The sequence below is a fragment of the Dipodomys spectabilis genome, unplaced genomic scaffold, assembly GCF_019054845.1.
Source record: "Dipodomys spectabilis isolate Male_0828 unplaced genomic scaffold, ASM1905484v1 ptg000004l, whole genome shotgun sequence".
In the NCBI taxonomy this organism is placed as follows: Eukaryota; Metazoa; Chordata; class Mammalia; order Rodentia; family Heteromyidae; genus Dipodomys; species Dipodomys spectabilis.
In genome coordinates, this window is record NW_024870681.1 from 1,962,274 (window position 1) to 1,982,222 (window position 19,949).

The 19,949-nt window shown below is 48.1% G+C and overlaps 1 protein-coding gene across 2 annotated transcripts in view; it reads left to right on the plus strand.

Moving 5' to 3' along the window:
- Positions 1-19,661, plus strand: part of Sez6 (seizure related 6 homolog) — a 48,498-nt gene extending 28,837 nt beyond the window's left edge. Inside the window, exons 4-17 of one of the 2 annotated variants that reach the window (XM_042692634.1) lie at positions 4,741-4,936; positions 9,518-9,703; positions 13,735-13,903; positions 14,025-14,191; positions 14,886-15,080; positions 15,326-15,464; positions 15,573-15,769; positions 16,309-16,503; positions 17,155-17,346; positions 17,446-17,643; positions 17,911-17,949; positions 18,194-18,311; positions 18,389-18,491; positions 18,646-19,661. In XM_042692634.1, coding sequence (XP_042548568.1) covers positions 4,741-4,936; positions 9,518-9,703; positions 13,735-13,903; positions 14,025-14,191; positions 14,886-15,080; positions 15,326-15,464; positions 15,573-15,769; positions 16,309-16,503; positions 17,155-17,346; positions 17,446-17,643; positions 17,911-17,949; positions 18,194-18,311; positions 18,389-18,491; positions 18,646-18,678 — 2,127 coding nt within the window. In that variant the 3' untranslated portion in view covers positions 18,679-19,661. The remainder of the gene's footprint in view (positions 1-4,740; positions 4,937-9,517; positions 9,704-13,734; positions 13,904-14,024; positions 14,192-14,885; positions 15,081-15,325; positions 15,465-15,572; positions 15,770-16,308; positions 16,504-17,154; positions 17,347-17,445; positions 17,644-17,910; positions 17,950-18,193; positions 18,312-18,388; positions 18,492-18,645) is intronic. The other variant, XM_042692641.1, reaches the window with a different exon arrangement.
- The last annotated feature ends 288 nt before the right edge of the window (positions 19,662-19,949 follow it).

Below are 19,949 nucleotides of genomic sequence, written 5' to 3' on the forward strand. Positions count from 1 at the left end.
GTGAACTTGTGCAAAGACACCATTTTTGCCTGCCTGTGGGCGACACCACTGGGACATGCGCTGATGGCTGGACTGGCAGCTTCCATCAGACAAAGCTGATGACCTCAGTGTTAGCAGAAGGCAAAATAGCTGTGCTTTCTCCTTCACCTGTCTTCTGGTCTGCTAGCAGCATGGAAGTGCTGGACAGCCCAGGGTCCTATGGGAATTTTCCTCAGCTCCCTCTGCTTCTTCCTCTCCCTCCATGCCCCTCACCCTCTTGTCACTGGATAGGGTATGGGAAGACAACCCTCATGAGTAGTGCTGACATTTCAATCTGCCTCCCAGGCTCTTCAGACGCCTGCAAATTGCATCAAGACTTCATCTCCCCCCTTGTCCAACACCCAGGCCTGTCTGGCCCCTGTCAGCCTGGTCCTCAAACAAGTGACAAATTACATTCCAGCCACTGCAGCAGGCCTGCAAGTGGGTGCTTGAAATCCAGGGGACCAGCCTGTTCAGATAGCCTCTAACTGAAGACAGGGAGCTTTCTGGATAGGAGCTATATCCCAACTCTCACCCCTGAGGCTAGGCTGAGAGCCAGGCTACCTTGCAGAATCCATACCTCTCCCAGACCAGAGGAAACAAGAGGTCTCAACTCCCAGTTGCCAGGAGAGAGGTTAGCTTGTGGGAACTCAAATCCCAACGTCTTGAAAAGGCCAGGCCAAAATCTATCTCCTTGGTAAACCTGAGGCCTGGAGTCTGAGAATAAAGATGTCTAAAATAAAGATGTCTAAAAGTCTATTTCTGCAGCTGATACCTCAGGAGGCTAGAAGGGGAGGAAGCTGCCTTTGCCTCCAGCAAGGGAAAACTGCTTATTTCTTTTCCTTGTTGGCAGTACTAAGGATTGAACTCAGGGCCTCCTGATGGCTATGCGCTACCATTTGAGCCACACCCTGAGTCCTTTTGTTTTTAGTTTATTTTTCAGATAGGGCCTCAGTGCTTTTTGCAGCCTCAGAGCTCTCCCACTTTTGCTTCTGGAATAGTTGGGATCAGAGGCAAGATTCAGTTTCTTAATAGGTGTGTCCATTTTCAATTTCTGAGTCTCTGTTTATTTGAGGGGATTTACCACCCAACTCATAGAAATCTTGCCATATTGCAGGTGCTCTGTAAATGGGTAGTTGCTGCTCCAGCTGCAGCTGCTGCTGCTGCCTTCATCCTCCATCCTCTGATCCCAGCAAAGCAACAAGCCAGAGGTCAAGCTAGAAGTATATGAGGAACATGGAAGAAAATACTAAATTGATTTCTACATCTCTGCCTTTGCTCTAGTGATAATCTTCCTGCAGTGAATGTCCTTCCTTCCTCCTCCTCCTCCTCCTCCTCCTCCTAGCTTCTGTCTTCAAGGAGCTCTGAGATAGACCCACCTGCTCCATGTGCATTCCCTGAGCCTCCAAGCCCTTGGCTCCCCCCTCGAGGATTCCTGCCGCACACAGCACGCATCCAGTGCCACTTAAGGCAGAATTGTATGCTGCCTGGCATCTCTCGATAATTACAGATTCCACGTGTGTGAGTCTTGTTTGCCCAACTCTAGAATCACAGAATCTCCAAGTTTAAGGGACCTCATCCAGCCTCCGCCTGCTGCAGGGATTCCCTGAGGGATGTCCCCAGCAGATGGTCAGGCAGCCTCCACCCAAATGTGCCTGGGTGGGGAGCTCCTGGCAAAAATAAGGCACTTCTACTGTAGCATCCTGCCTTGATCCTTCTCTAAAGCTTTCTTCCCCCAGCCCCACCAGCTGTTTTCCTACCAGGCAAGGATAGGGACCTCTTTCTGCCCTCTCTCTAATCCCCGGGGCTCATCTATTCCCAGTAGCCACCTTCAGAGAAATGCTGAGCCTTGCACTACCTATCCCCTGGGCCCTGGTGGGCTCAGCATCCTGTGTTTCTCAGCTCACAGGGATCTGGTGAGGAGAGACAATCCCCACAGCCCACTCTCTCCTCACATCTATATCAGAACTGGCTTCTCAGTGAAAAGCAATGGGCAGATGGTAAGAGTCAAGACAGCAATAAAGGGAGGAGGAACCAGCAGGATCATTTGGGAGATAAGATTGGGAAGGGTTTGGTGACTCACTGGATGCTACTTAGCACCAGCCCAGGTGGTTAACCTTTGATGGCCCTCCACAGAACAACATGTTAGGAATTTTAGACTGTGGATATCAGTGCTTCCCGTTTGCTTGGAAATCTTATTAAAAGGCAGAATATGAGGTCAAGTGTGAAGGGCAATGGCTCATGCCTGTGATCCTAGTTACTTGGGAGGCAAGGATTAGGAGGATTGAGGTTTGAGGACAGTTCAACAATTACAACAGAAGCTGTGCAGCCGTGGTTCAGGCCTATAATCCTAGCTACTCAGGAAGCTGAGATCTGGGAATCGAATTTCAAAGCCAGCCCAGGCAGAAAAGTCTGTGAGACTCTTATCTCCAATTAATCACCAGAAAACCAGAAGTGGCGCTGTGGCTCAAGTGGTAGTGTGTTTGCCTTGAGCTGAAGAGTGCAGGGACAGCATTCAGGCCCATGACCATACAAGGCCTATGACTGACAAAAAAAAAACAAAAAAACAGTTACAACAAAAATACAAATAGGAGGATCACCAGCCAAGGCAAAAATGAGAGACCCTACTCTTTTAAATATACTAACACAAAAAAGGCTGGGGTAGCTCAAGTAGTAGAGTGTCTGTTTAGCAATCATGAGGCTCTAAGTCAAAAATCCTAGTGCCCTATCTCTCCCTTCTCTTCAATATTCAGAGTGTGAGTTAGTGTATCTGAGGTTCTTCCTTCTTTACAACCTCCCAGGTAATGTTGCTTCTGTTGCTGGCTCAGTGACCACATTTTGAGTAGAAAAGATCCACCAGGCATAGTGCCACATTTCTGTAATCTCAGCTCTCAGGAGGCCATGGCAAGCAAGCCATAAATTCAAAGCTGGTGTGAGATACATAGTAAGATCCTGTCTCAAACACAGAAAAATTTGAATAGCAAAGTAGAAGGAGCACTCTTAGAAGGAGATCTGAGATCTCACTCTGACTGTGATCCTGGACAAGTACTTAAATTTTATTTGAGGTTCAGGGTTTGTTTGTTTGTTTTAATAAAGCAGCTTCCTACTACCATGCCACAACAGCCACTTCCCCTCTGGGCAGCCCTTGTGTGACTGTATGAAGTTTTGGTACCCAGAAGTATGCTCGCTCTACAGTCTGAAAGCCTAAAGATCAGGGTTGTGGCCTGTGATCAGAGCAAGAGGCCCAAAGAAGAGAGAGAACAGAATGTTGACTGGCATACAGGGAACATAATACAAGATCAAACCGAGTGGTCTGCCTGGGCCAAGTTGGGCATGGCCTAGAGGACCAAACAAAGAATTTAGATTAGTACTCTGGGCTTCATAGACTCATGAAGAAACATTGGAGGATTTAAACAGGGAAGCACTATGATGAGTGACAGGTCTGGGACTATTAACTGACTGCAGTTCAGAAAATATTGATGTGGAGGGAGGAGTGAGTTAAGCCCTCCAGACAGGGAGGCTGGCCAGGCAGCTGCAGTGATCTAGGTGAGCAATAATATCTAGCCAAATGGGGATGAAGTCCAGTGCACACATTTGAAGTCTGTCTGACAGTCTGAATGAGTGGTTGGACATGGGGCATGAAAGAAGAGGCAAGATACCAGTTTCTGACTGGGCACTCGGGTAGCTAGCAAGCTGATTCCTTAAGATGGGAGCCAGGGAAGCTGCTGGCTGGGGGCAGGGGTGGCTCAGTATGACATAGGCGGATTGTGAGGATCATCCAACAGGGATGTTCAGGGGAAGCTGGGCACAAGTATCTTAGGCTTAGGACAACACACTACTGACAGGCCCTCAGACACCATCTGACCTAATCCACCCACCCATCCCTACTTTGAAAACTCAGCCCAAAGAGGGAAAAGAGAAAGCAGCTAGTGCACTTGAAAAGCTTTGTAAACAGGCCAACATATTTACAAATCCCAGTTCTACCCATAATCTCTATGCAACCTTGAATAATGGCCTTAATACCTCTGACCCATCTCATAGTTATTGACTAGATAAGATGAGTACTTCCTGCACTGGAGTGCCTAATGCAGTGCTCAAGGGTCATAGCAGTCCAGGCACCAGTGGCTCACACCTATAATCCTAGCTACTTAGAAGGCTGAGGATCACAGTTCAAAGCCAGCCCAGGCAGGAAAGTCCATGGGATTCTTATCTTCAATAAACCACTAGAAAACCAGAAATGGTGCTGTGGCTCAAGTGGTAGAGCACTAGCCTTGAGCTAAAGAGCTGAGGGACAGTTCCCAGGCCCAGAGTTCAAGCTCCACAACCAAAAAAAAAAGAGTCATAGCATGTGGCCAAGTAGAGCCTGAAGGAAGCAGGACTCAGACAGCAGGAAGAAGTTTGCACCAGGTGCTTATGGCTAATGCCTATAATCCCAACTACTCAAGAGGCTAAGATCTGAGACCAACCTCAGCAGGAAAGTTTGTGAGACCCTTATCTCCAATTACCCACCAAAAAAAGCCAGAGTAGAGGTGTAGCTCAAGGAGTAGAGCAGTGCTCAAGCCCTGAGTTTAAGCTCTAGTACCAGCACAGATGGAAGAAAGGAAGGAAGGAAGAAAGGAAGGAAGAAGAGAGGGAGGGAGGGAGGGAGGGAAGGAAGGAGGGAGGGAGGGAGGGAGGGAGAAGTTTGATTACTATGCTCTGCTTGCTCCAATCTATCTGCAGGTCCAGAATATCAGCCTTCAGGAGGGGGAGACCATAACAGTGGAGGGCCTGGGGGGGCCTGACCCATTGCCCCTGGCCAACCAGTCTTTCTTACTGCGAGGCCAAGTCATCCGCAGCCCCACTCACCAAGCAGCCCTGAGGTTCCAGAGCCTCCCACCACCTGCTGGGCCTGGCACCTTCCATTTCCACTACCAAGGTAAGGTCTGGGCAGTTGAGAAAAGAACCAGCCCAGGCTAGATGACCTCCTGGGAGTCTTTGTGCTATTAAAACTGGGGGACGGAGGAGGGGGTCAAAAGGGTTTGACAACAGTCACATGGAAGTCTTCAGCCATGGCCTTCTTCACCCATCTGCCCCACGCCCTGTCAGCTCAAAACACCACTAGATAGAGGGGCTTGGATAATGAAGGCAATGTAGGCAAATCACACTCAAGAGATAGGTATGTTTGTATTTGAATCTCCTTCTCATTAGCTGTTGGCCTTTCACCTTTCTGACTTTCCTTTTCCTCCTATAAGATGAGTCTAAAAGGGCTGGGAAGGTGGCTCAATGGTAGAGTGCTTGCCTCGCATGCATGAGGCCCTGGGTTTGATTCCTCAGCACCACATAAGCTGAAAAAGCCGGAAGTGGTGCTGTGGCTCAAGTAGTAGAGTGCTCTTGACTTGAAGAGCTGAGGGACAGCGCCCAGGCCCAGAGTTCAAGCCCCACAACCGACAAAAAAAAAAAAAAAAAAAGAATGAAAGAAAAGATGAGATTAAAATAATTACCCCACAAAGTTATGATTAGGATTGAACAAAATGTGCATCTCAAGTGCTTAGCACATGCTCTGTTAAGGAAAACAGAATTACAGGGTTTGCTAGGTGGGGAAGGTAAGAAAAGAGACTTAGGGATCTGAAAATCCCTCATCCATGTCCCCCTTGCCCATTCCCCTCTCTAGGAATGAAGTCAGCTTGGTTGTTTGAACTGGTTAACTGGTTCAAACACTAATAGGGAGATAATTGGTGTGAACAATCAAGACATTGTCTTGTACTGACATGGACAACTTCTGCAGCCCTCAGGGGTGAGGGGACAGCAGGGTAGGCAGGCTCTGAACCATACCTATTAAGTGTTTGTCCTGTTCTGGATTCTCCGGGGTGGCCAGGAGGAGCCTGGTAGTGGGGCTGTACTGAGTTTGTACCAGAGCTCAGCAGAAACAAGGGCTAGCTGAGGCAGGGGTGAGCAACTAGGCAATTCTGCCAGCTTTTCTAATGGCTCATCAATCCTCCGGGCAGCCAGCATAATTTCACGCCACCTTAACCTTTTCTCTTGCTGCAAATTCCTCTGCACAAAATTCCAGACCCCCCACTCTGTGGGGCCAGACAAAAGTGGCTGCATGGCAGAGAGTTGGAGGCTGAGCTAGGGGAAGCAGACTCCGACCCCCTCAGGAAAGACTTAGGAGAGTTAGCCTAGTCCTGCTCCCTTTTTGACTCCCAGAAGCCCTCCCTCCTCCGCCCAGTTTTTGTCAATGATCAGCTCTTTCCTTAATGAGTGTAATTCCCCTAATTATAGGCTGTAATTAGCCCTGATCCCAGAGATGGGAACAGGAGGAGCGTGTGCTCACACGCACATCTCGTGGGCTAGAGAAAGAGGATGCCAAGAGAAAGGGTGAAGGGCCTTGTGCTGGAGCTGTCCAAGCTAATGTTGGAGGTCACAAGAACCTCAAGACATACCAAATTCTAACTTCCCTCCCCCAGCCTCTATCAAGATGGGGAGGCAGAAAGTCTACACAGGCACCCCTCCTCCATCCTGAGCATTTCTGGCACAGGACCTGACTCCAGAAATGAATGCCAGTAAGAAAATAACTCAACAGATTGTGGTACAGGCTTCCTGGGAACAGTTGTCATGGCAACAAGAGGAAGCTCATCTTAGGAAGTGGCTCTTTACCCATTATGAAGTTTGGCAGTTTCACCCAGTGTTGCTGCCTTAACCTCATCCTTATCTGTGAAAATGGGGGCCCTCTGTTCCCAAGCTTTGATTCAACTTGAAGGAAAGACAGAAGCACAGCTGAACTTGACATGTGGCTTATGACCAGGACCTTCCAAAGGGTTAGACCTTCTAACCTCCTATCTGGGTACAATGACCTGTGAGGACTTGTCTCTGTAAACGACTTGTCTCTGACTCTTAAGGTTTTTCTGGTTCCTGAACCCAGCTTTCTACTTTACCTGACAAAGAAGAGGGGGACAGGAAGGAGGTGGGCTCTAGAGACAAAGCCACTTCCTTACAGTGTGATGAGGGTACACAGGCTCTCTGAACTTCAGTCTTTTCAAAGTTGAGTTTTCCTTATCTGAAAATGGATTAATAACCCCTACTTTGCTTCCTTCCTCCCAAGCATATTGTAAATATCAAGTAAGAAAAGTATGAGGGGCTGGGAAGGTGGCTCAGTGGTAGAGTGCTTGCCTCATATGCATGAGGCCCTAGGTTCAGTTCCTCAGCACCACATAAACAGAAAATGCTGGAAGTGGTGCTGTGGCTCAAGTGGTAGAGTGCTAGCCTTGAGCTGAAGAGCTGAGGGATACCCAGGCCCAGAATTCAAGTCCCACGACTGACCAAAAAAAAAAAAGATTACAAATAGAGCTGAGGCCTATAATCCTATTCAGGAAGCTGAGATCTGAGGATCATTATGCAAAACCAGCCAGGGCAGAAAAGTCTGCAAAACTGTCTCTAATTAACCAGCAAAAAAGCTGGACTAAAGGTGTAGCTCCATCGTCGAATGCCAGTCAGAAATGGAAAAAGCCATACTAGCGTGTGAGGCCTTGAATTCAAGCCTGGCAAGTAAAAAATTACAAATGGGGGGCTGGGAAGGTGGCTCAGTGGTTGAGCGCTTGCTTTGCAAGCCTGCGGCCCTGGGTTCGATTCCTCAGCACCACATAAGCAAAAAGAAAAAAGCCGAAAGTGGCGCTGTGGCTCAAGTGGTAGAGCACTAGCCTTGAGCTGAAGAGCTGAGGGACAGCGCCCAGGCCCAGAGTTCAGGCCCCACAACCGGACCCAAAAAAAAAAAAATTACAAATGGTAGCAGCAGGCTGAGGTGTTAGATGTGTGTTTTGTGACAGTCACTTCACATCTACCCACTCAAGCTCTACAGTGCTGGATCCAGCATTCAAAATGGGTGGCTAAACAAGGAAACTGAGGCACAAGCAATGGAGGTAACAGTGATAGGGGGCCCATACTCAAACCTAGCCAGCTTCAACCCAAAGCCTAGCTCCTAAGCATTGTCTTTGCCACCTGCTAATCACAACTAGTCTGTTCTTGACTATCTTCCCCAAGACATATGAAAACAGGCATTGTAACTGAGGTCAGGACAGGTAAAAGTCCCAAAACTGAGACAACTGAAGCTTCTAGCCCCCATCAGTCCAGAGGCAGCCCTTTTTTCTATTCATACAAAGGCATACCCGGGCATAAAACAAGCTTTCTCTCAGTTCCTCTTCCTTTTATTTCTTTTTCTCTATAGATCCAAGCCAGAATCCCCATTTTTAGCTACTACCCTAGCTTGTCCCTATGGTTGCCAGGATGTTTCATAGGATTTGCTGCCATCATGTGGCTATACATGGAATGATAATGCTAAACTACCAGGTTACCCCAGGCAACTAGTTCCACCCCCAGCTTCCCTGAAGGCACTCTCTGCCTTGTTACCCTCACCCCCACCTTGTCCTTAAAAAAATTCAGCACCATTGCCATGAATCTTTTTAACACTTCTCAATACTACAAAGTCTTTACTGACGTCAGACTTTCCTGCTGTGATTCATATTTCTCTCCTACAGAAAAAAAATCAATATTTTATATTAGGCCTCTTCACTATTTTAAGTTCTTTCACATCTACAAGTCACTTCGAAAATGAGTGTGTGTGTGGGGGGTGTTGTTGGGGATTAAACTCGGAGCCTCAGGAATATTACACAAATACTCTGCCACTGAACTGCACTCCCAACCCCCCTTAAACACTTCTTGAAGATATATTAACAGCTGGGTGCCAGGGAAGCCAAGCTAAGTAAAATATTATCCTGTTTAGCTTCATAATAACCCAATAAGTGGGCTAGTGTTGTTGTGCTTGGGGTTTTGTTTTTTTGTTTTTATTTTTGTTTTGCCAGTCTTGGCGCTTGAACTCAGGGACTTGGCACTGTCCCTGAGCTTCTTTTGCTCAAGGCTAGCACTCTACCACTTGAGCTATAGCACCACTTCTGGTTTTTTTCTGTTTATGTGGTGCTGAGGAATCAAACCCAGAGCTTCATGCATGCTGGGCAAGCATTCTACCACTAAGCCACCTTCCCAACCCTGGACTAGTGTTTTGAACTTCACTTAACAAATTAAAAAATAAAAAAATAGAAAAGTTAATAATCTGCCTAAAATGTCACCAAGGTTGGACCAGAACCCAAGCTTCCTACCTTCCAGCTTTATGTTATTCTGCTATCCATCCCAGAGTGCTAGAAATATCATTATCATCTAATAGGAAAGGGACAAGGGTATTTTCTGAAATTCCTGATACTTCTTATGGGCCCAAGTGACACCTTGTCAGGATGGGACAGACTGACACAGGCCTTCATCCTTGCCATAAGCTCATCCTACACACACACATACACGCGCACAAGCGCGCGCGCGCGCACACACACACACACATACAAAATAACAAAATATCACCTGTTCTCTCTTTGCAGCCTATCTCCTGGCACAGGCCTTCACCCTCACCATAAGCTCGTCCTACACACACACACACACACACACACACACACTATCACTTGTTTTGTCTTTGCAGCCTATCTCCTGAGATGCCACTTTCCTCGACGTCCAGCTTATGGAGATGTGACGGTCACCAGCCTCCACCCAGGAGGCAGTGCACGTTTCCACTGTGCTACTGGCTACCAGCTGAAAGGTGCTAGGCATCTTACCTGTCTCAATGCCACCCAGCCCTTCTGGGATTTCCAGGAGCCTGTGTGCATTGGTGAGTGATCCCGGGCGGGGGAAAGGGCTCAGTGCTGAGCACAGGAGCAAGATGGGGGTTCATCTCGTTGTTGAACACTTCCTTCTACAAGGAAGCCAGAAAAGGTCCCATCCTTCCCTCACTTACTTAGCATTCACCGTATAGAGGAACCATACAGGGCCTTAAATACAAACTGCCCTCAGAGCCCACAGTTGCTAAAAAGGAGAGAAGGAGGGACCTAGGGTCAGGGTCACTGATTTTCAGAAATAAAAGGTACCAATGAAGAAACACTAGTGGGAATCAATCATTCCTAGTTGGCTATTGAAGAGGTTTCCTATGGGGAGGTGGCACTGAAAGGTTTGACATTTGGATAGAGGAACAATGTGGGTAGTAACATAGGGTTCAGAAGGAGAGGGTGTTTAGAGACAGAGAGAACAGCCAGATAGAAAGTGTAGTAGAGGGCTGGAAAGGTGGCTCAGTGGTAGAGCACTTGCCTTGCATGCTCAAGGCCCTGGGTTCGATTCCTCAGCACCACATAAGCAAAAAGAAAAAAGCCGGAAGTGGCACTGTAGCTCAAGTGGTAGAGCACTAGCCTTGAGCTGAAGAGCTGAGGGACAGCGCCCAGGCCCAGAGTTCAGGCCCCACAACCGGACCCAAAAAAAAAAGAAAGTGTAGTAGAAAGGGCCTTGATTGCCAGGCCAGATACTAGGTGAGGAGAGGCTGAAGTTTTTGAGAAAAGGGGGAGAAGCTCAGAGCTATTCTTTTGGGGATCCACCTGAGTGGCTGTTGGAAGTCTGAAAGGACAGCCAGGTAAGAGGATTTGAATTTGGACAGTGACATTGAGAATGTAAACAAGGGAAATTGCAGAGATATTGATGAGGGAATTAGAAAAAGTGAAAAGGAACCTCCAGGCTCTGGTCTGGTGCCACTGATCTGATGATCAGGAGTCTAGGATTGTTGCCAACAGCATGGGAGAAGAAAGATAGAGTATGAGGTCTGCAATATGACAAGCAACTTAGGCTGTGTGTGTGTGTGTGTGTGTGTGTGTGTGTGTGTGTGTGTGTGTGTGTGTGTGTGTGTGTGTGTGTGTGTGTGTGTGTGTGTGTGTGTGCTGGTAATGGGGATTGAATTCAGGGCCTGGGTCTGAATTTGAGCTTTTTTGCTTAATGCTGGTACTCTACAACCTAAACCATAGCTCCACTTCCAGCATTTTGGTGGTTAATTGATGATAAGGATCCTTCAGACTTTCTTGCCTGGACTGACTTTAAACCCCAATCCTCAGATCTCAGCCTCTTGAGTAGCTAGGATTACAGGTGTGAGCCACTGACACCCAGCTAAAACTGTTTTAGTTTTAGGAGGGGAAGAGGCTTGAGCTCTTGAACCTTAGTTCACTCTATAAAGTCTTGCTATTGCAAAAATAAGGCAGACATGTTCTCTGCCCTTGAGGAGTTCTATCTAGTGAGCAGACTGCTCAGCAGCAAAATATGGACAATGCTGTGATACAGGTGGTGCTGTGATACAGGTGGTGCTGTGATACAGGTGGCTTCCAATGTGACAGGAAGTGAGGGAGAACAGCTCCAAAGTGAGAGAGGAGGCAAGGAAGGCTTCCTGGGGAGGGAGTATGGAAAGTTTCCAGAAATGCTAGTGTGAAAATGTAGGGTGGATTTCTAGAACAGCATATGCGAAGGCCTGGAGACCTAAACTGCAGGATACTATGAGGACATTGTGAGGTGTGACCAAAGAGGAGAGTGTGTAGGGAGGGGAGACGGAACCTGAGTGGAGAGAGTTCAATTGACAAAAGGCCTGAATGCCATTTTGTGTTTTGTTTGTTTGTTTTGTCAGTTTGGGTGGGTTTTTTTTTTTTACCCATTTTCCTCTGATTCTGTGCCCTCCTCCTAACTTCCCTCTTATGTGCATATGTATATACCATAGGTGGAGTCAAGAACCTAGAGTCATCTAAAAATGATGTGACAAATTAAGCAGAAGTCCTTTGTTTCTTGAGTCCTGTTTACTTTGTCATATCTTGTTTTCTTTGAATTTAACCTCCACAAATCAGGGAGAGTATGTGCTGTTTGTCTCTCTGATCTTGGCTTATTTCACCCGACATAATTTGTTCTAGTTTCATCCATTTCCCTGCGAATGCCATTATTATATCCATTCTAATGGTTGTGTAATATTCCATTGTATATAGGTACCACAATTTTTTGATCCATTCATCTGTATTGGGGTGTCTGGTTTGTTTCCTTATCTTGTTGAATGCCATTTTGAACTGAACTCAACAGAGAACCACTGAAAATGTTTTTCCCTTTTGTTATTAGTGCATATTAATTGTACAAAATGGATCCATTGGGATAGGTACACGCATGTAATACATTACATGACTTTAAGCCAATACTGGAACACAATTAGATTTGAAGGGAAGTTTCATGTTGAGACCAAGTAAAAAGATAGGCCTCTCTTTAGAGAGGCCAAGAAAAGATTCACCCAGGCCCCAATACTTTTATGAACTTAGAATATTTTGCTAGAGTACTTGGAAGCAATGGTACTGTGTAGGGCCATGGTAGCCTAGTCTTTGAGAGTATTTAGGAGGGGAAAGCACTTACTGGAGCTGGCCACCTTCCCCTACTCAGACTCCTTCTCTGCTCCACTCACTTATCAGTAGCTTGTGGCCAAGTAAATGAGCAACCCTCACTGCTGGGCCTAGAGAAGCCACTCAGCTCTCTTTTGAAAGAGAACAAACCTTTGACAGAGCAGTCAGCCTAGAAATGACATTGTAATGATACCTAAAGAGCTCCTGTAAACACACACACACACACACACACACACACACACCTATATGAGGCCATTTCTGCCCTATGCTAAGAACATAGGGTTTGAGGTGGATGGCAGGCATATTAGGTACTGCTAATTCCTACTCTAGTCCTGCCTTTTCTATATTCATTCACTCATTCCCATTCATCTCCCATTGAATACCAACTCTGCCTGACCTGAACAGACCTAGATCCCAGGGGATCCTAGTTAAGAGATAAACCCAAACAAATAACTAGTTAGTTTCTTTTGCTTGTTTGTTTACTTATTTTTGAGATGCTAGAGATTAAACCCAAGGACTTGTTTTGCTAGGTAAGTTAGGTGACTGGTTTTAGAAAAGTAGTATGAAGCCAGGTGCCAGCGGCTCATGCCTGTAATCCTAGCTACTCAGGAGGCTGAGGTCTGAGGATTGCAGTTCAAAGCCAGCCCAGGCAGGAAAGTCTATGAAACTCTTATCTCCAATAAAACCACAAGAAAACCAGAAGTGGCACTGTAGCTCAAGTGGTAGAGCACTAGCCTTGAGCTGAAGAGCTAAGGGACAGTGTTCAGGCCCAGAGTTCAAGCCCCATGACCAACCAAAAAAAAAAGAAAGAAAAGTAGCATGAGGCCAGGCATAGTGGTACAATGCCTTTGATACCAATACTTTAAAAGCTGAGGCAATACTATAAGTTCTAGCATATCCTGGGCTAAATAGCCAGACCTTGTTTCAGGAAGAAAAAAAAAGGGAGGAGGAAAGGAAGGAGGGAGGGAGAGTGAAAAAGGAAAAAGATGGGAAAGAAGGAAGGAAGAGAAGGAGGGGATGGAAGGAAGGAGCAAGGGGAAAGAAAAGCAAGAAAGAAGGAAAAAATGAGGCACAGGTAGCATATGTAATTCAAGGTCAGAGCCCAGAGTAAGAGGTATAACAATACAGTTCTCCCTGGCGGGGGGTGGCAGGGGGGGGGATGGGGAGGCCATGTCAAAGAAGCCCTCCTAAAGGAGTCAGCAGAGAGGGAAGGTGGCTTATCCAGGGTTACACAGCCAGCTAGTAGCTATTTATAGATAAGAAAGTTGCATGCACATGAATAATCTCAGCGATGTGGACAGTTAGGAGGTAGGACTCTGATGTCCAGGCTGTCTGGAGCTGCAAGGGTCATAAGGCTAAAAGACTGGACTTCAGGCCATGAGATGACTGGGATGAGAAAGAAGGCTTGTAAGACTGCATAGGATACAGTCAGGTCCAGTCTAAGTCCATCATTGTCTCACAGCTGCCTGTGGAGGAGTGATCCGAAATGCCACCACCGGCCGTATTGTCTCTCCGGGCTTTCCGGGAAACTACAGCAATAACCTCACCTGCCACTGGCTGCTTGAGGCTCCAGAGAGTCAGCGGCTGCACCTGCATTTTGAGAAGGTCTCCCTGGCAGAGGATGATGACAGGTGAGGGGCTGTCATGGTAGGATGGAAGGGTAATACCCTGAAGAAGGGATGTTCCCTAAGCCTGGAACCATACCCATCTGAGTCAGCGATCAGCCACATAACTGCTACTCTCCCGGCCCAGACTCATCATTCGCAATGGGGATAACGTGGAGGCCCCACCTGTGTACGATTCCTATGAGGTGGAATACCTGCCCATCGAGGGCCTTCTCAGCTCTGGAAGACACTTCTTTGTGGAACTCAGTACTGATAGCAGTGGGGCAGCTGCAGGGATGGCCTTGCGTTATGAGGGTAAGCCTGCTGAGCCCTAGGTTCTTTCTCCCATGCCCTCTCCATCTCTGCCTCCATTCTGTCACTCCTTCCTTCCCCTCTGTCTGGTGCAGGACTCCTACCCTGTCTTTACAATAGCCCCTGATCTGGATTCAGGCCCTTTGGCCTAAGAGAATGAGTTTTCTAGGTTTTTTGCTTTTGTGTTGGTACTGGGACTTAAACTCAGGGCCTGAGCCCAGTCCCTTATCTTTTTTGCTGAAAGCTAGTGCTGTAGCTTAGGCAGAAGTTTGGGGTGAACCTTTCCGTCTGGGCTGGCTTTGAACTAGGATCTTCAGATCTCAGCCTCTTGAGTAGTTAAGATTACAGGTGTGAGCCACCAGCACCCAGCAAATTCTCCAGGTTTTATAAAGCAAAATAGATCCTAACACTTGGAGGAGCACTGCTACAAGAGATACTTTACCCAAGCATTAATACGTGACAAAAATTGAGTGCTTCCTGTGTATTAAACCTAAAACTAGGCAATGCAATACAATGGTGATCAAGACAGCTTCCTGAGCATAACAGGGTTGGATGTCCTGTCCCCTGTCTTCTACTCCAGCCCAGGACACATATTTACACTGAGGAAGAAAGGCCATGGGGAGGGAAGCAGGAGGATGCTTGCCCTCTGAGCCTACCCCAGTCAAGGCTGAGCTGGGCTGGCCCCTGTGGTTTACAGCCTTCCAGCAGGGCCACTGTTATGAGCCCTTTGTCAAATACGGCAACTTCAGCAGCAGCGCACCCTCCTACCCTGTGGGTACCACTGTGGAGTTTAGCTGTGACCCTGGCTACACTCTGGAGCAGGGTTCCATCATCATCGAGTGTGTTGACCCCCACGACCCCCAGTGGAATGAAACAGAACCAGCCTGCAGAGGTCAGTAGGCATGAGTGGGTAAGTCTGCAAGGGGCAATGAGAAGGGTGGCTACTGGGGAGCCAGCCATAAAATCTGGGGCCACAATGTTACCCTGTGACATGTGTGATTCATTTCCCCCATCCCTGGAGGAAATGGGGAATCCCATCAATGAGCAGGCCCTCCTGCAGGTAGGTGGCAGGCCTAGGATATGGTACTGGGGGGAACATTGAGGGGACATACTTCTGAGGTCTTCCATGCCTTCCAGCTGTATGCAGTGGAGAAATCACAGATTCAGCCGGTGTGGTGCTCTCCCCCAACTGGCCAGAGCCCTACGGCCGTGGGCAGGACTGCATATGGGGTGTACATGTGGAAGAGGATAAGCGTATCATGCTGGATGTTCGAGTGTGAGTGTCTGGGTCAGGCAAACCAACTCCTGAGGTTGGGGGACATCTCTTGTCCAGGTCAGCCTGGGATCCCCAGGGCTACCCTTCCCTGACCATCCTGCCCCACAGGCTCCGCATAGGCCCTGGTGATGTACTGACCTTCTATGACGGGGATGACTTGACAGCCAGGGTGCTGGGCCAATACTCAGGGCCCCGTAGCCACTTCAAGCTCTTTACCTCCATGGCTGATGTCACCATTCAGTTCCAGTCGGATCCTGGGACCTCAGTGCTGGGCTACCAGCAGGGATTTGTCATCCACTTCTTTGGTAAGCGTGTCCCTGCCTCACTCAGAAGGCAGACCCTAAGTCAGGTCAAAAAGGCCACAGTAACAAGAAGTATGAGTACTCTTTCTGACAAAGGAAAGCTAGAAAAATACCAGGTATCACCAGAGAAAGGGATCCTTCTGTTGCAGCAGAAGGGGTCCAGAGAGGCACAGAAAGAACTACCTAACAAAAACAGGGAACTAAGGAAAGGTATTGGTTTCTACTTTTCTGTTAATTTGGAATAGAAGTGATAATTTCCATCACTACTTGACCCCATTTCTCAGGTCTTAGGAACTGGCCAAGGTGCTTTTGTAAGTAAGACCAAAGCCAAGATGATAACCCTGGAATCTTGGAAACCAAGCCATGTCAGGGACAGGCAAGGACAAGGGCCGTTCTGCAGGGAGGGATGAATCACTGGGCCTGCCCAGGCCAGTCTAGGCCCAGGACAAATCGACAGGAACTAGAGTGCCCTCAGGGAAGGGGGATAGCAGTCAGTTTGGTGTTGGCTGAAGGATTACATTGTGCTGCCTCTGTGCCCCCAGAGGTGCCCCGCAATGACACATGTCCAGAGCTGCCTGAGATCCCCAATGGATGGAAGAGCCCATCACAGCCTGAACTGGTACATGGCACAGTGGTCACTTACCAGTGCTATCCTGGCTACCAGGTGGTAGGATCCAGTGTTCTCATGTGCCAGTGGGACCTAAGCTGGAGTGAGGACCTGCCCTCATGCCAGAGGGGTGAGTGTATGTACCTGATCCCATGTTCCCTGCCCAACACAACCTCCAAGTTCCTTTCTTGGGTTCTGAGAAAGAATCTAATATCTGTCCTCACTGTTAGCTGGTAACCTTGACATTCTTTTACCTTTTATAACCTCAGTTTCCTTATCTGTGAAATGGAGACCAATACCTATCCTAGGGTTATGTATTACAAGTATTTCTTTCCTGTCTGTTAGCCAATCAGTGCTTTGTTGACAGAGATGAACAGGAAGAGGACAAATGAGTTTATTGACTCCAACGAACACAAGGAGAGACATCAGAAAAATGATAGAGATAGCCAGGCATGGTGAGACATGCCTGTAATGCCAGCATTAGGGAGGCTGAGGCAGGAGGATCAGAAGTTTGAGGACAGACTGGGCTACATAGCAAGACCTTGTCTCGAAGGAAAAAAAAAAAAAAAAAAGTGTTTGGTGGCAAAACACTTACCTGGCATTCATGAAACCCTAGGTTTGATCCCCTGTACAGCCAGGGGAGCGGGGGGGGAAATAGAAGCATTTAAGTGGTGGTAGGAGCCATATAATAGGAAGATCTTAGCCAGCTTTGAACAAAGCCAATGTGGAGTGGCCTTTGTTGAGTCTTCCTTTGACTACTTCTATCATCCTCCATCCATAGTGACTTCCTGCCGTGATCCAGGGGATGTGGAACACAGCCGACGCCTCATATCCAGCCCCAAGTTTCCTGTGGGGGCCACCGTGCAGTATATTTGTGACCAGGGTTTTGTGCTGACGGGCAGTGCCATTCTCACTTGCCATGACCGCCAGGCTGGCAGCCCCAAGTGGAGTGACCGGGCCCCTAAATGTCTCTGTAAGTTTCAGATGGGTAGGAGAGTCTGCGTTAGAGAAAAGATGCTACCTCTGAAGGCAAGGGGTCCAGTGGCCTTACTATGCTCTGCCTACTTTGCAGTGGAACAGCTCAAGCCATGCCATGGCCTCAGTGCTCCTGAGAATGGTGCCCGAAGTCCCGAGAAGCGGCTCCACCCAGCAGGGGCCACTATCCACTTCTCATGTGCCCCTGGCTATGTACTTAAGGGCCAGGCCAGCATCAAGTGTATCCCTGGGCACCCCTCACACTGGAGTGACCCCCCACCCATCTGTAGGGCTGGTGAGTGTCCTGCTACCCTTCTAAAGCCCTACCTGGCAAGGCTTCCCAACACTGAGATCCAGAACTACCTGCCCATGCCCCCTTCATGTTACTCTTGGTCTCCCCAGTCTCTGCCAGATCCTTCTGACCTGGTATCATCAAGACATGCTGAAGTAGGCTCTTTGGACAAATCCTCCCCATGATCATCCCATTACCTCTGCTTCTTGCATTAGTGGCTTGGCCCATTGGGCTCACCCACTGCCCTTGGCCCCTCCCCTCTTGTTCCAGCCTCTCTGGATGGGTTCTACAGCGGCCGTAGCCTGGATGGTGAGTCCCCAAAACTGAGAGGCAGGGAAGTGGTCTCCCTGCATCTGGTTCTTACAACCCTAAGCCATGGGTTCCCAAAGACAAGATGTAGAGAAAGAGTATTCTGGGCCTAGCAGGGCATAAAGCTTCTTCCATATCTCCAACCATCTAGATGGAGCTGATATCTGACTGGCCTTGGGCAGAGGTGAGGGAAATGGGATCCAGTAACAGGGATCTCTGCTCCAGTCTCACCCTCTACTTTCAGTTGCCAAGGCACCTGCTGCCTCCAGCACCCTGGATGCTGCTCACATTGCAGCTGCTATCTTCTTGCCACTAGTGGCAATGATGTTGTTGGTGGGAGGTGTGTACCTCTACTTCTCCAGGTGAGTCTGCCTTCTCTTCTCATACATCACTCACTCCTGCCCTGCATTCCCAACTCACAAGCTTCTTTACCCCACAGGCTCCAAGGGAAAAGTCCCCTGCAGCTGCCCCGAACACGTCCTCGTCCCTACAACCGCATCACCGTGGAGTCAGCATTTGATAATCCCACTTATGAAACTGGAGTAAGTACCTATGCCAGCCTAGACTCCTCCCCAGGACTCAATCCTCTACTCCCTTGGGTAGATAACCCAGAGTCCTGCGAAGCCCTCTTTCTTCTCCTTGGGAAGTTGTTATTATGGTCTAACAAACATTATACAAGTTTCCAACTCCCAGAAGTCTCTTTCCTTTGCAGGAGACGAGAGAATATGAAGTCTCCATCTAGGTGAGGGCAGCCCAGCCTGGGGATCCTCAGCCCTGCACAGCAAGGCTCCCCGCTTCCTGCTGTCCCTCCACCTCCTGTACATACCACCTGGGAAGATGCCACCAATCCCTCAAGAACTTGTGCACCTCCCTGCCTGCAATGCCCACCATGGCCTATTTTCTTGGCACCCACTTAAGACACTTCCTTGGGCTCAAGTCAAGAAGCTCCTGACTCTGAGGAGAACACAGCTAGACCACATCACTGACAGCCAGCATTATGACCTCCCTCATGCTCTGTTTCTCCTGCCTTGAAGTCACTGGCAGACAAAGAGCACTTTCTCCACATGGTCACCATCCAGCTCTGGCATGTAGGCCCAATAGGGCTGACTTGACAATGGTGGAAACTGCACCAAGGTACTTCTCACAGGACCATCATCAGTGGTCAAAACTGCTCTCAACAGTGGCCTGAAAGGCCAAACCTCAGGGAGGTTTCCAGTCTCTTCTCTAAAGCCCTAGAAATGAAGAGCTTTGCCTCCTTCCCCATCCCAGTGGAGGCATTAATTAGAAGGGATCTAAAAGGGTTCACAGACTCTACCCCAAGCTCGGGTTGGGCTTCACCAGTTATTGACACTCTACACCAAAGGAGAACACCACTGCTTCCTGGCAGCCCTATACCCTTAGGAGAAGGAAACCTTCTTTGATGCTTATCTGTCTGTTACAAACATTCCCTTTCCCACTAGTCCCTCCTCCAAGCCATTTGCCAGCCTTTTCCTCCTGCCTCTATGTTATGGCTTAAGAGGGGTAGGTAGGCATATTCTGGAGAGGAGCAGAAGTCCAAGGACCCAGGAATTTGGCATGGATTGGGGGGGTTGGAGAGCCCCAGGAATAAGCCTAGGAGCTGGTTTAAGGCCACTTTGTACATATAATGTATTATATGGGGTCTGGGCTCCAGCCAGAGAACAATCTTTTATTTCCATTGTTTCCTTATTAAAATGGTGTTTTTGGAAAAAAAAAAAAAAAAAACAGTAATGGCCAGGTTCATGGTGCTTTCTTGGAGGGAAAGGAGTGGGTAGAAAAATGGGATGTGGGCCTCAAGACCAAAAGGAATGTTGAATCCACCCATCAATCATCCCATCCCCAGATTAAAAAAAAAATGTTACCTATAGCAAAATAGGGACCACTGTCCCCAAAAGGTGAGTTTCAAAAATAGCAAGTAAAATGAGAAACCAAATGTCTAGTGGAACCTAAGAACCCAATTGCTCATCCAACCTAGACACAAA